Source organism: Passer domesticus, chromosome 9 (assembly GCF_036417665.1).
Source record: "Passer domesticus isolate bPasDom1 chromosome 9, bPasDom1.hap1, whole genome shotgun sequence".
In the NCBI taxonomy this organism is placed as follows: domain Eukaryota; kingdom Metazoa; phylum Chordata; class Aves; order Passeriformes; family Passeridae; genus Passer; species Passer domesticus.
The window spans coordinates 31,403,418-31,416,293 of NC_087482.1; the positions used below are offsets into that span (position 1 = coordinate 31,403,418).

General features: G+C 47.1%; 2 protein-coding genes and 4 non-coding genes across 34 annotated transcripts in view; 1 reads left to right on the plus strand and 5 right to left on the minus strand.

Moving 5' to 3' along the window:
- Window positions 1-852: 852 nt before the first annotated feature.
- On the minus strand, window positions 853-8,203 carry GNL3 (G protein nucleolar 3). The gene is made up of 15 exons (XM_064432438.1): window positions 8,104-8,203; window positions 7,757-7,815; window positions 7,490-7,627; window positions 6,769-6,882; window positions 6,520-6,603; window positions 6,144-6,279; window positions 5,614-5,717; window positions 5,217-5,352; window positions 4,670-4,757; window positions 4,149-4,332; window positions 3,086-3,228; window positions 2,295-2,431; window positions 1,563-1,792; window positions 1,290-1,371; window positions 853-1,200 (listed from the first exon to the last, which is right to left on the minus strand). Exons 1-15 carry the CDS (start codon window positions 8,114-8,116, stop codon window positions 1,112-1,114), a joined length of 1,737 nt encoding a protein of 578 aa, XP_064288508.1. The 5' UTR covers window positions 8,117-8,203; the 3' UTR covers window positions 853-1,111.
- On the minus strand, window positions 3,832-3,906 carry LOC135308387 (small nucleolar RNA SNORD19). The gene has a single exon (XR_010368824.1). It is a non-coding gene; the product is annotated as a small nucleolar RNA SNORD19 (small nucleolar RNA).
- Window positions 4,399-4,474, minus strand: LOC135308388 (small nucleolar RNA SNORD69). Its single transcript, XR_010368825.1, has one exon. It is a non-coding gene; the product is annotated as a small nucleolar RNA SNORD69 (small nucleolar RNA).
- On the minus strand, window positions 4,856-4,929 carry LOC135308386 (small nucleolar RNA SNORD19). The gene has a single exon (XR_010368823.1). It is a non-coding gene; the product is annotated as a small nucleolar RNA SNORD19 (small nucleolar RNA).
- On the minus strand, window positions 6,025-6,097 carry LOC135308385 (small nucleolar RNA SNORD19). The gene has a single exon (XR_010368822.1). It is a non-coding gene; the product is annotated as a small nucleolar RNA SNORD19 (small nucleolar RNA).
- A 15-nt stretch (window positions 8,204-8,218) lies between the features above and the next one.
- The window catches only part of PBRM1 (polybromo 1), a 52,477-nt gene continuing 47,819 nt past the window's right edge, over window positions 8,219-12,876 (plus strand). For 13 of the 29 annotated variants that reach the window (XM_064432400.1, XM_064432407.1, XM_064432404.1 and 10 more), the window contains exons 1-3: window positions 8,222-8,357; window positions 11,756-11,911; window positions 12,650-12,747. In XM_064432400.1, coding sequence (XP_064288470.1) covers window positions 11,771-11,911; window positions 12,650-12,747 — 239 coding nt within the window. In that variant the 5' untranslated portion in view covers window positions 8,222-8,357; window positions 11,756-11,770. Of the gene's footprint in view, window positions 8,358-10,626; window positions 10,759-11,755; window positions 11,912-12,649; window positions 12,748-12,876 lie in introns of those variants that run through there. The other 16 variants (XM_064432431.1, XM_064432411.1, XM_064432419.1 and 13 more) reach the window with 6 other exon arrangements.

Here is a 12,876-nt window from a genome sequence, read left to right on the forward strand (position 1 = left end):
CATTACAAGAACCATTCTTGTCCTTGAAGCAGTTAGGAGGAATTAATTCACTTACCAACGTTGAAAGATTTTACCTTGATTAGCTGACACCAATGCAATTCAGCTGAGCAAGCTGTGTTTTAGCAGACTTAAAGGAACTGCCTGTTTGTGTATGCACTTGACATCTTTTTATGCTGCCCATGAGAATCTATGCCTCAGCATACATTGAGGGAAAACACATTTATCAAAGAACACAGAAATCATACTTTTCAGTTAATAGGAAGAAAACAGATGCACAGGAGCTATTTAGTGTCAGGCATTTATTATAAACACTTAATTCTTTAAGCAGCTGCAGGGCCTCTTGGCACTTCTCTTGCTATCCCACTTCTGCTAGGGGCTGAGCACAGCAGCCCATCCTTATTGCACAGGGCAGTGCTCTGCTTAATACTGGCCAGTTATTGCCAGGTGTAACAAGTGCCATCAGGAAATAACACTCTTGTTCAAGAGCACTGTAAGATCCATCAACTTATTCCCCAGTGGAGAGGGATTACTAATAAAATCTCATTTACCATTCCCAGTGAAGGTTCAGAACGTAAGATATTTGGGTAAAGTACCTTATATATAGCTGAAATAAGGAGTATTTTCTAGCCAACCTTTACATGTGAAAATTCTACAAGTTTTGCGAAAATGTACTGAAAAATCACTGTCTAAAGTCATGCTCTAAGGGTGAAGTCTTCGTAATCCTGTAGGAAAACTTGGATTTGTTGTTTGAACACGACTAGAATGAAACATTTATAATTTCTAAGACAAAGGGTTTATTCTCTTGAAAGGTATTTTCTAAGGCAAAATGAAGAGACAAAATGAGTCTATTAGGAATTTCTTAAATTAGGCTTTAATATGGGAAATAAACTTTATGACAAAGCTGAATTACAATCAGTTTCCTGGATCTGTATAAAATCGAGCTATCAAGGGAGATGCACTATTATGTACATTATCTGACACAGCAACAACTGAGTCCTTGCAGCAGCTCTGGTTCTGCAGCTCTCCTCCAGCTTCTGCTGCAGCCCCAGTGCTCCTGACTGTTCTGAAAGGCAGTAGCAGCTCTCCAGACAGTGCCTTCCCACCTGGTTTGTTACACATAGTCTGTATTAAAATCATAGGCATCATCTCCATCTGCTGGTTTATCTAAGCTGAAGGACAGTGATCTGGAACGTTCATTTCCTGAGGAGAGAAAATCATGTGTTAATGAAACCAGTGCAAATCCTGGAGCTTCCAGAGCCCACCCTTATGCCAGGGTTCTGAATACACACCTGCCCCCTGCTCTTTGGGATTTGTAGGCTTCGTTTGGCGTTTTCCAGGCTTTGTTTTTCTGGTGAGCTGAACTTGGCTTTCCTACAAGTCAGAGGTCAGACATTATTTTGAGATCATCAATGAAATCTATGCAAATGAAACCTAACAGAGCCTGGGGAAAATGTGGATGGTCCCTTGTATAGTTGAGCCTCACTGCTGAGGCCAAGTGACTTGGAACAATGTTGTTTCCTTAATTCAGGAAAAAAGCCCAACCCTAGTGAAACCTCATTTACCTCTATATCATCATCATCATCATCTTCTTCCATATCATCTTCATCATCATCACTTTCTGTGAATTCCTCTTCTTCCTCCTCTTCTTCTTCCTCTTCCTCCTCCTCCTTGTTTGTTTCCATGTTTCCCCACTTTGATTCTTCCTCTATCACTTTATTTTCCTCTATTATCCCATTTGTCATTCCAGCTGACTGAAAAGCAATGCTGCTTGCTGGACTGGGGTGCTTTAAAGCTGCAGAAAACACAGGGAGTGTCTGTTCAGTCTCTGTCATTCAGCACAGATGTAATGCCCAGCCCCCAAGTGGGGACAGTGCAGTTCTGCCCCCTCCCTGCCACAGACAGGGCTCCCACACAGGGCTCTGACACCAAGGCAAGGAAATTCCCTGAGAAAAGCTTTCCCTGAGACATCTACAGAAAACTGCAAGGAGCTGGAAACCCTGGCTTTGAGTGCAGGTAAGTTCACCTCAGTGGGTTTAGATTAGAGAGCAGGAAAAAATTCTTTGCTGTAAAGATGGTGAGGGCCTGGCACAGGTTTCCCAGAGAAGCTGTGGCTGCCCCATCCCTGGAAGTGTTTGAGGCCAAGCTGGAGGGGGCTCTGAGTAATCTGGTCTGAGTGAAAGGTGGCCCTGCCCACAGCTGGGGGTTTGGAACAAGATGGACTTTAAGGCCTCTTCCAACCCAGGCCAATCTGTGACTCTGTGGTTAATGGGAGTCTATTATAGGAACAGTCCTACCTTGAACAGTGTTGCTGTTTTCTTGATCTAGGTTATGTAAATTAAAGCCTTCCCGCATTTCAGCTATTTTTTGTTCTGTAAGATAGGGAGGTGGCTTCTGAAGTCCTGGAGGTTGTGAGTAGTACTTTATTCTGGCTCTGAGAAAATAAAAATCAGCATTAAAAACCAACTAAAGATAACACAGTTAAATCACTGCATTTTAAAATAAAACCCAGAGCACAAAGCTCTCAAACTAGTTTTTAACAGCAGTTCAATAGATATTAAAATTTGACTCTGAAGTTGTCAACAGTATTAAGGGGATAGCCCACTCCTGAGAGGAAAATGCAGTGGGACTTTGGCACCACCAATGACCTGCCTGTAAAAGCAGCTCAGTCACCTGAGCAAGGGAGACAGTCACAGTCAATTACTGAATGTGAGTTACATTTATTCCTACCCTCAGAATACAGGAACCACCCCAAATTTCCACAGAAAGCTTGCCACATCCTTTCCTGTCTAGAAGAGGACAACATGGACTTGGTATTTGAGAGGAAAGCATATTTCCATTACAGAAACTGTTTATGGAGTAATGTGCAACAGGTTTTGACTCTTCTCATGTATCCTTCACTACTTCAGAAAATTATCTGTGGATAGCATTCTCTGAATCTGTTGGACAATCCAGCTCTTTACCCAAGTGAAATGTGAGAAAGGAAGGGGAAAAAGCAGCCTCTCCTTTTTAAGTACTTGGACTCGGTGCTTCTGCTGTGCTGGATTAACAATGAGAGAAAGGTGAGCAAAGTTCACAGCATACCTACCCTGTCCAGTCACAAAGCACTAATTTAGCCATATTTTCTATGTCAGGAACACCTCCCTTTTTCAGCATGCCCCTCTTCTGAGCCAACAAAGATAAAAACTCTTCAGGGTCCCTGAAATCTGGGATATTATAGTGCATCATTACCTAGGTCAAAAGAAAATGGCACATTTAGAAAGAGATGCCCATCCTTCTCATAGTTTTAGGAGTAAAAGAGCAAATAAAGTTGGATAACAGTGAGGACAGAGTAAGAGAAAAGCTGTTTTTCTCATGCACGTGGGAGAAAACATTAAAAGCAAAATGCCTACTTCATCAGCAAACTCATCTGCCATTCAACCAGACTCGTGGGTGTACAGAGACAGTGTAGGTGCACAGTTTGGGGTGACTGGAGTGGGGCTGTGCCAGCCTCATCCCCAGGGGGCACAGCTGTGAGCAGCACTGACAGCAATGAGCCATGGAGTGCCCAGGGGCACTGAGCAACCTCCAAAGGGAGCAGAGGGCACACAGGGGCAATGCATCAACGTGAGGGGATAAAAGGTTGGGCTGAAGAACAAGGACAGATGCTTGAAGCCTTCTGAAGGGGTGAGGTGTTACTGTGTATGGGCTGAAGCTTTCTGGAATTGTGTGGGGACACTCTGTGTAGTGTGGTCATCTCAAATGTGACGTGTGCTGCAATGGGACAGCACGCTGCTCTGTGAAAACACTTCTCCAAGAACTGAAAGGCAATTAGGCTTAGGTTAATTTGCTTGAAACTAGAGTGAAATCAGAGTTGGATCTGAGGTCTTCACTGTAACCTAGGCAATAGAGGCGGTATCATCATTTTTCACTCTTTGATTGTGTGGTGATGAGGTCTTAAAAGCAATGCTGTTTACTCTGGCTGTCAGGACTGTGGCATTGCTGTTCTGCCTTCTGTTTGTAAGGATGAAGGATCACACTTGGCATTGCCACTTTGCATGGTTAGGGAAAGCAAAGACTATCAGAATTAGCTACAGCAAAATGAACTTTCATTACTGGCCTAAGAAACCTACAGGGAAGTCTGAGAGACATAGAAAAAAGGTGGAGCTCACCTGCTGCTTACTGCAGTGATTTATTATGGCATTTACTCCTTCAAGCACATCTGCCGAGTCTGATCCTTCAGGGTCTATGATGCTTCTCAAGGCCAGAGCAAGGGCACTGTTAGAAGGATCTGCAATTAAACCTGGACTGTCCAGCATCTTTGTCTGCTTATCAAGGTGCACAATTTGCATGGACCTGTTCAGAGGAAAATGCACTGTGAGCAGATAATCAGTGAAGGACTGGTAATGGTGAGGGATGCAAGACACAAAGCTCAGTGTTGGATTGAATGTACTTCATAGAGTCAGTTTCAATGTTTTGTCATCATGTGCTTTGTGTAGGATAGAAATTTAAACAAACCAAACATCAAGTTTATACACTGTATCCCCTGGAGAGAGCGTGCATCACACATATCAACACCTTGCATCTTGCAAATTTTAATGTGCATTTAAAACTGCACACGGGGGTGCTTTGCCCCTATGGACTGAAACACAACAAACAAGGAAAGGAACAGCTTTTATCAGACTGAGCTTACTTGGTAACACCTCTTGCCATGCCAACATTACAAGCACGCTTTCCTTTGAGACTGTTGATTATGCTGCTCTTTCCCACGTTAGGGAAACCTGAGGAAAAATCACACAAATCCTTTTAAATTAAATAAGAAGACAGCTTTTTAACACCCATCAAAACAGCTTCTTCTGGGTATCTTTGCTAAGGTAAGCATCAGTGTGAGATCAGAGTTGGATCTGAAGTCTTCACTAGAGAAGTAAGACAAAGCATGTATCCTCATTTCTCACACTTGTAGGATTTCTGGAACTATATTCCATGGGATTTTTGTCAGGCATGAGGAAGGCAGGGCCAGTGGAGCACAGATCCTGCCTCCCTCAGATCCCTGAGCTACATATGGAAGTGCACCATGGATCCCTGGCAGCTGAAGTACAACACTGAGAGCCTTAGACCAAAGAACAATGAATGGAAAGCTCATTAGCAAACCAGGTGGTAGCAGTTTTACCCAGGCCAGTAATACAGGATCCCAAAGCTTTATGGAGAAGGAAACTCCTCTTATTTCTCCAAACACTTACCTACCACCCCGACCTGAATGGCTTTGTCTTGGGTCTTGCCATACCCCTGAAGAAGCTTCAAAAGGCATTTGCTTCCAAAATACTGAGAGGTTTCTGAGAAATCAACACGTGCATGTCTTTTTGTGACCTGTTCCTGCTACAGGATTCAAAGGCAAAAAAAAAACAGGTCAGGAGCTACTAAGGAAGATAAAATATGGACACTTAGATTTATTAATCTACTGTAATTTCAGTGGTAAGAATTCCCCCACTGTACTGCAAAGCTCAGTTGAAGTGTAAAGGCACATCCATCAGTCCCAGAAGTGCAATCAAACCAGGGGAAAAGGAATTTTATAGAAGTTTCAACATGTATTACTGCAAACACACAACCTTTTCAAGGGACAGCCTGCAGTGCTCTTACCATAGTTTTGTCCTTCATCATTGTTGCTGACTTAAAAGCAACAGTTGGAAACTCCTTCTTCAAATAATTCAACCATTTCTCTATGTTGTCCTTTGGCACTAAATCTGGAAAGAAGAGCAGTTCTTTCACTCCTTAATTACTCTTACCATGACAAACACCCTTTGGCTGACAGCTCTGATATAAAGTGCTGGGTACTGTCCCCAAAGGCACACAGAGTCTCTGCCTTAGCAGAACACATCACAATTGCATTTCTGGCCTCTGTATTAGGTTTTTAATGCTGGGTATTGCTAGAAGACTCTGTATGGCACAGAATGATGTTCTGTGAAGGATTATCCACTTTACCACAAAGTTCCCTTTGCTCTTGTTATTTTATTTTCTTTATTTAGCTGATGGTATTTGGTAATTTCCAGCCTTTTTAGCGAGCTCAGAGTTGGATCTCATGTCTTCAATGGAATCTCAGATTCCTTTAAAATCTTCATAGCTCACCTACACAGTGCCTGTAACACTGTGAGAAAACCTGTGTCTCTTACCAATCTTGTTCAGAACCAACAGCAGCTTTTTGTTCCCTCCAGAGGCAGTGACAGCTTGCTCCAGCTGAGGACACCTGCAGCCCATTGGATCTCTGGCATCCAAAACCTCCAGAACCACATCTGAGGCCTCAAGGACCTGGGTCAGAAACAAGACAAGAATCAAACAAGACATCACAGACCAGATGACAATTCTGGTATAGCTGTGGCTTACAAAGATAGTTGTTAATATTTTCTGTTGTAAAATCCCTTATTTCAGTGTTCCAGTTTCTCACAGCCAAACTTTGTGTTCTGAACAGTAATACAAAAAAAGGAAAATAACAAGTGGTCTTATTGTTGACTCTCATCTAATGACATAAAAATATTTAAAGCATTTCACCTTCATGAGCTCCCTGCAGAATGATTTCTTAGAATTTTTATTCAGCGGTTTTTTAGCCTTTCCTTTAGATTTGCCAGAGGATTCCTAAAGCGAATAAAAACAAAAGGGAATTATTTAAATGAGAATTAGTGTCTAATGATTGTGTGCATATTCAGCATGAAAATGTAACATGCAACATGCTGCTTAAGAAGGTGCAGTTTCAGGATGACTTCCACAGGTTCAGGAATCAAAATCATACAGGACCCCTACCCTTCCCTCTGCTTGCTCCTTGATTGTGGCTGCATTCTTTTTAGCTTCCAGCTTCCTCTTCTTTTCATGTTCTTTCTGTCTGTTGAGCTTCTGCTTTTGTTTCAGTTCTTCAAGCTGATTGCAAAGAAAAACCCAGGACAGATAAAACATTTTTGAAGGTGGTAAGGAAGAATGTTCTTTCTCCCCATTCCTGACCCAACCTCCTGAGCCAGCTCAGTTAGAAATCCTGCCTGTCCAAGTGACTCTGGGAACTATTTTTTTTTTTTGCATCCTACCCAGAGGCAGCCATACATTAGCTTGCTCCCAAGGCAGCAGCTCTGCAGCCACCACTACAGCTGACAAAAGTCCCATTAGTGCACACTGCAGCCAGCAGATCCCTATTTCCTGGGTAATCACACAAAGCCATAATTTAACTCCCAGCACTCTGATGGGACACTTCTGTATCTCAGCACCACGGGGAATTCTGCATTAGAAATGACCCTTCCAGCACGTTCCCATGCACAGTGAGGAAAGAAAGGTTAAAAATAAACCAGCAGATCATTGTACGCTGTACAAGGCTGGAAAGAAACACATCATTTTTCCAAAGCATGACTCTGCTGGGACCATCTACCACAACTGCTCCTCTGAGTGCACACAGAGCTTCCTTACAGAGAGGGACGGCCTCAGCTCTCGTCCCCTGTACCACAAGCCGTGTTTCGTTTCACCACAAGCCAGGTTTTACCCTCTGCTTCCTTTGCTCCGCTTCCCGCAGCAGCTCCTCCTTAAACGGCGCGGCGCTGGGAATGCCGGGGTCCTTCTTGGGCTTTTTGTGCCCGCGTTTCTTGGCCTCCTTCCGGACCTTTCGGTGGTGTTCTCTGATCTGGAGGCGGGCAAAGAAACCTCCTCAGTGCCAGGCCCGACATTTGAGCGCAGCGGCCCCGAAGAGGCCAAACGCGGGCCGGGCCTCACCTCACCTCACCTCACCTCACCTCACCTCACCTCACCTTACCTTCTTCTGGATCTTGTAGCGCTTGTGGCAGCTCAGCCGCTTGCTCGCCTTCCGCAGCTCTGCAACGCACCGCGCCCGTCAGCACCGCGCACCGACACACACACACACACACACATCCCCGCCACCGAGCCCCGGCCCCCCATCGCTGCCGCTCGCTTGGCCACGGGCGGCCGCCACCCCCCGGTGCCGGGCCGGCTGCCTGGCCGCCTCCCGCGCCCGCCCCGGTTCCCGTTCCCGGCTCCCGTTCCCGGCTCCCGTTCCCGGTTCCCGTTCCCGGTTCCCATTCCCGGCTCCCGTTCCCGGCTCCCGTTCCCGTCCCGGTTCCCGGCTCCCCTCCCGGCCCTCACTCGGTCTCCTCATGGCGCCGCCGCGTGCTCCCGCCGGCGGGCGCTGCCGTAAAGCGCGCCGGCGCTGCCCCGCCGGGGTGTCGCGCGGGCTCGGCGCGTTGGGCGGCCGGGCGCGCTTTGCGGCAGCGGCGGCGGCGGCACCGGCGGTGTCGGGACGGGCGGTACCGGCGGGACGGGACGGGCCGGGCCGGGCGGACCCCGCGCACCCACCCCGGGTCGGCCGCGGCTGCGGGAGGCGGAGCGGAGCCGGCGGGGTGAGCGGCGCGGGCGGGGCGCGGGCCGGAGCTTGGAGGCCGCTGCCTCCCTTTGTGTGGCGGCGCCGCCCGAGCGCGCAGCGGCCCCGCCGCGCCGGGCCCGGGGCGCCGAGCGCCGCCCGCCCCGGTCACTGCCCCGCGCCGTGTCGCCGTCACGGCGCCCGGCAGCGGCCCGGCTGCGCCTCAGCGCTTCCTTCCCGCCCCGTTCCCGCCGTGCTCCCCGTCCCGGCGCCGGGCCGGGCCCGCGGGTGGCAACGGCCGCTGCCGGGGCGGGCCCGGGCACGGCGGCGGCAGCGCGGGGCGGGCCCGGGGCACAGCGCTGGCCGCCCGAGCCGGGAGGGGCTCCTTTGTTTGCCCCTCACCTCCCGGGCAGGGCTCGGGCCGGTCGCACGCTCGGTGCCTTTGTTCCGTGTCCCGGTGTTGGGAAAACGATGGGTGCGCTGTCCCGCTCGCTTTCTCGCCAGCTTTGCCCTTTTACAGTGCCTGGTGGCTGCCAGCCTCCTCTTCCCATCCCGTGGCAGCTTTCAATGGGATCGGTAACCGGGGAAATTCCGGCTGCGTTTCCCTCCCCTGTTCCCTTTGCTAAATTTACCGTGGTTCGTGTTTCTGCTGAAACGTGGGAGATCCTCACAGCAATATGTACTATCTGTTGGCTTTTAGCTCTCCTCTGCCTGGAGGCAGAAAATGAACCTCCAGTGTGCTAGAATGTTTTGTTTTGAGTCCATTATGTCCGAGGTGTGCAAAACCTGTTGGTGTAGGGAGGTTGGAGTGGGTGACACTTGTGGCCCTTCTGTAGGGCCTTTGGGAGAGACAGCCTTCCTTCCCCCGTTGTGTATATCAGTACACATTTGTGAATTGGTAATGGCCAAAGCACTCCTTGCTGTGGTTTTGTGATATTTTTATGGCTGGCAAGGGGATTACCGAGGAGATGCTGAAGCTCCTGTTGCATTGGAGCTGCCAGTGATAGCAGTGGAGAGTCTTGGTGTGGCTGGTGAGAGACTTGTGAGCCAGCAGTGCCATTGCAGAAGCAGTTCTGGGAGAGAGGTTCTTCAGTAAAACTGTGTTTCTGTGCACTGCTGAGTTTGGCAGCGTGGCAGTTCAGGGAGCAGTTTGTGTTTTGGAGCCTCACCTTCAGTTACAGGTCCCTCACCGAGTGTTGGTGATGTTGTCCAGACTGATCTGTGTTTTGCATGGTTGTTAGAGGAGGAAAATGTGCTTGGGAGGCTGTGTGTGAGTGGTGAGGGTGCCTTGGTCACAGCAGTGCCACAGCATTGTGCCTCAGACAGTGGCCATGGAGCAGCTGATGTGCTGTCTGCAGGCAGGTGCTGCTTGGGAGGTTCCCAGATCTTTATTTCAGGATGGGACTGGACTGGCTGTGCTCTTGGGTTCCTGGTTGAAGCAGAATTATTGATTCTGGTAGTCCCTCCTGCCTTTCTTCCACAACCAAGGGCTTGTGTTTCCCAGCACGTGCCTGGTGGAGCCACTCCAGACTGTAGCCCTCAGATGGGAGCTGGGGACAGTGCCAAGGCTTGGGGCTGTTGTCAGTTCCCAAAATGAATTGCCTGCTGATAAACCACAGAGCTTCTCTGGGTGTCTGTGTTATAAAAATGTCCAGAGTGCTGAACAGGAAAAGAACCTCTCTGGGGTTTGACTGAAGGCAGGAGTTGGAAGAACTATACAATAGCAAACATTTTGCCATAAAATGGTTCTGTATATTTCACATGGAATTTCTGTGAAAAAAATCAGGCTTGGAGACTGCATCGAAATTGAAACTGGATTTTCAGTGTATGGCTGCATACTTACTGCTTACCTCTGTGTATAAAAATCTACTCTGAAGAGTGTTGGAGGTGCATCATCTTAGAGTTTATTAAGTGTTTGTTGACCTTAAGATTATGTTGTTTTAAGCACTGTACTGCTTTGCATTCTGTAACTTTTAGAGCTTTCTGGTTTGTACTCTCAGGTCAGGTATCACTTCTGTTTACTTTCTGCTCTGCTTGATGAATCATTCTCTAGCAAGTGGCTGTGAAATCTCTAATGCATATTCAGGAACATTAGAGAAATGTATTTTTGCTGTGACAATGACAGAAGTGTCTAGCATTCTGTGTACAAAATTACTTTGTAGAGTTTCTCCTGGGCTATAAAAAGTTACCTTCTGTTTCTTGCTTTTTTTCTCTGTCACTGTAATTATCCACTTTATTCTTTGATTTTATTCTTTATCTGCCTACTCTGAACTTCCTTCCCTCTCTCTTTCCTTTTTCTTGTCTTCCAGTTGTGGCTGTACTAACACCATTACTGGTTTGCCACTCTTAGAGTGTCCCCTCCTCGCAGTATCTGTGCTTGCCCATCAGCCACTATGAGGAGATTGGCTTTTCGAGGTGCTGGTTCTACTCTGGTAAATCTGGTAAATTATTGATTGGCTCTCCATCCCTCCGCCTTGGCTTTTTTGCTTTTCTTTTTCCTAACTGTTAATTATTCCTACCTTATTCATCTCGTGTGTGTGCCTGAAGTTAGCTCTGTCTCTAACAAAAATTCTTTAACACAGTTATGTTGTGCTGCCATACCTTGTCAATCATCTGAGTGCCTCCTAAAAGAAATCCCTGGATTTGATTGGGAAATGGGGATTGGCTGAGATAGATGTATCTGTTCTGTCCTCAGCTTTGAGATAGCCCCAAATAAAGATACTTTTCTGATGCTGTCACTGGAGGTTGGGAAAGAGCCAACAACTTGTTCCATAAATTACCATAGTTGTTGGATGGTGATTATTCATTTGTCACTGCTTGTGTTGGGAAATGCAAAATGGCCAAAAGAGGAGGGGGCTTTTCCTGCTTCTCCATGGCTGAGCCATTCATCCCACACATAAAGTGGGAGTGGGAGGTCCCACAGTGATCCAGACCTTTTTCTTCTCTTGAATATAACACAAGGTATTCTGTGGCCCTTTTCATTTGTAATTTGTTTTGGTTGGTTATTTTTTTTCTTTGTTGGTCTGTTTTTCGTGGTTTTTTAGTTTGCCATGGAATGAAGAGCTTTTACACCAGAACTGAGCATGTGTCTCTGTACAGCTTTTTTGTTGAAAACAGTGGTTCTTGCTGAGTTGTCGTGCATGGGATGGGGTATGAAAATGTAGAGTTTAAGAATATATTCTGCAAAGAGCTGCTAATTCAGTGTGAGCCTGGGGGTTTCTGCCCTTGCTGTCACTGGTGACTGTAAAACTGTAGGAGCATTTTGATTTCCCTTTGCTCTTGGGAATTTCCACAAAGTTGGAGTTCACAGAAATGGCTTACCTGACCTGTGGCATTTGGCAGATGTACCACCAGAAGCTTTGCTAGCTCTGCGGGTAGCTCTGAGCAGAGGGTGTGGAGGCAATGCCAGGGCTTTAAGAAGGTTTCTGTTCATTATAGAAGAAGTTGGATTCCATGGGTTCCAAGAGGCGAAGAGCGACCTCCCCCTCCAGCAGCGTCAGCGGCGGGGACTTCGACGATGCCCATCACTCCACCAACGTCCCAGGCCCAAGCAGGAAGAGGAGGAGACTTTCCAACCTCCCCACTGTAGATCCTGTTAGTACCTTCTTACTGATTGCACCTTTTTTCTTGGGGATGCTGCATCCCTGTCTGGAATTGTGTAAAATTAATGACCATGTGTAGCACATGTACTCTGGTCCTGAATCTGTTCCTGCCTTGGCTGTGCTGTGTTTAGGACCTCGTTCAGCTTTGGTTTTGGCTTGGTCCTGGCCCACCACTTTCATGCTTTTCTTTGCTGTTTTGTTTTTGCTGCTTTTCTCTTTTTGCTGATGATTTTAGCATATGGAAGGATGTTGGAGAGCGAGCTGAAATGATAATGTGCAGAAGCTGAGAGCTGTGTCTGCATAGCAAATGCAGAGGGATGAGTGGGGAATGGCACAGGCAGTGATTGCTGAAGTGTACAATGCCTCTGCTATGCCTTTGCATGAGCAGTCTAATGTTAATTAACTGCAGGGCAGAAGAACCCCTGTTGTTATTGTAGATGCCTGTAACTTGGAGAGAATTGCACGGAATTAATTTGCATGTTGGGTATTTTACTTAGAATTAGTATTGAAATAAAGCTCCCTGTGTTCAAAAAATAAGTGGAGATCCTGCAGTACCTGGCACACTTGACAGGTATCCTGCTAAAGAGTGAGGTGCTCCAGTTGCTTCTCACTTCTCCTTTAGGGCCTGCTGTGGACTGGCAGCTTGTCCTTCCCTTTATAAGTAGGCTTTTGTTTGTTACCTCCTTCAAATTCTCTCCATTTTCCTTATTTAATTGTTCTTGCCTTTCAGATTGCTGTCTGCCATGAGCTCTACAACACCATCAGAGACTACAAAGATGAGCAGGGCAGGCTCCTTTGTGAGCTCTTCATCAGGGCACCCAAGAGAAGGTAAGGCCACAGCACCTTGAACCTGAGATTTAATCAGGGAGAAGTGGAAATTGATACATACTTCAGCAATAATTTGTGAAAAATCAGAGATCTGTTTGTCATTGTTTCACATCAGTGTTTGATCCAGGT

Excerpts from the sequence above, each read along its gene's own strand:
- GNL3 (XM_064432438.1), bottom strand. Across the intron at positions 4,758-5,216 it reads CATTCAGGTCGGGGTGGTAG|GTTTCCCTAACGTGGGAAAG; the intron begins GTAAGTGTTTGG and ends ATTTTTCCTCAG. Across the intron at positions 1,793-2,294 it reads AAACAGCAACACTGTTCAAG|CTTTAAAGCACCCCAGTCCA; the intron begins GTAGGACTGTTC and ends TGTTTTCTGCAG.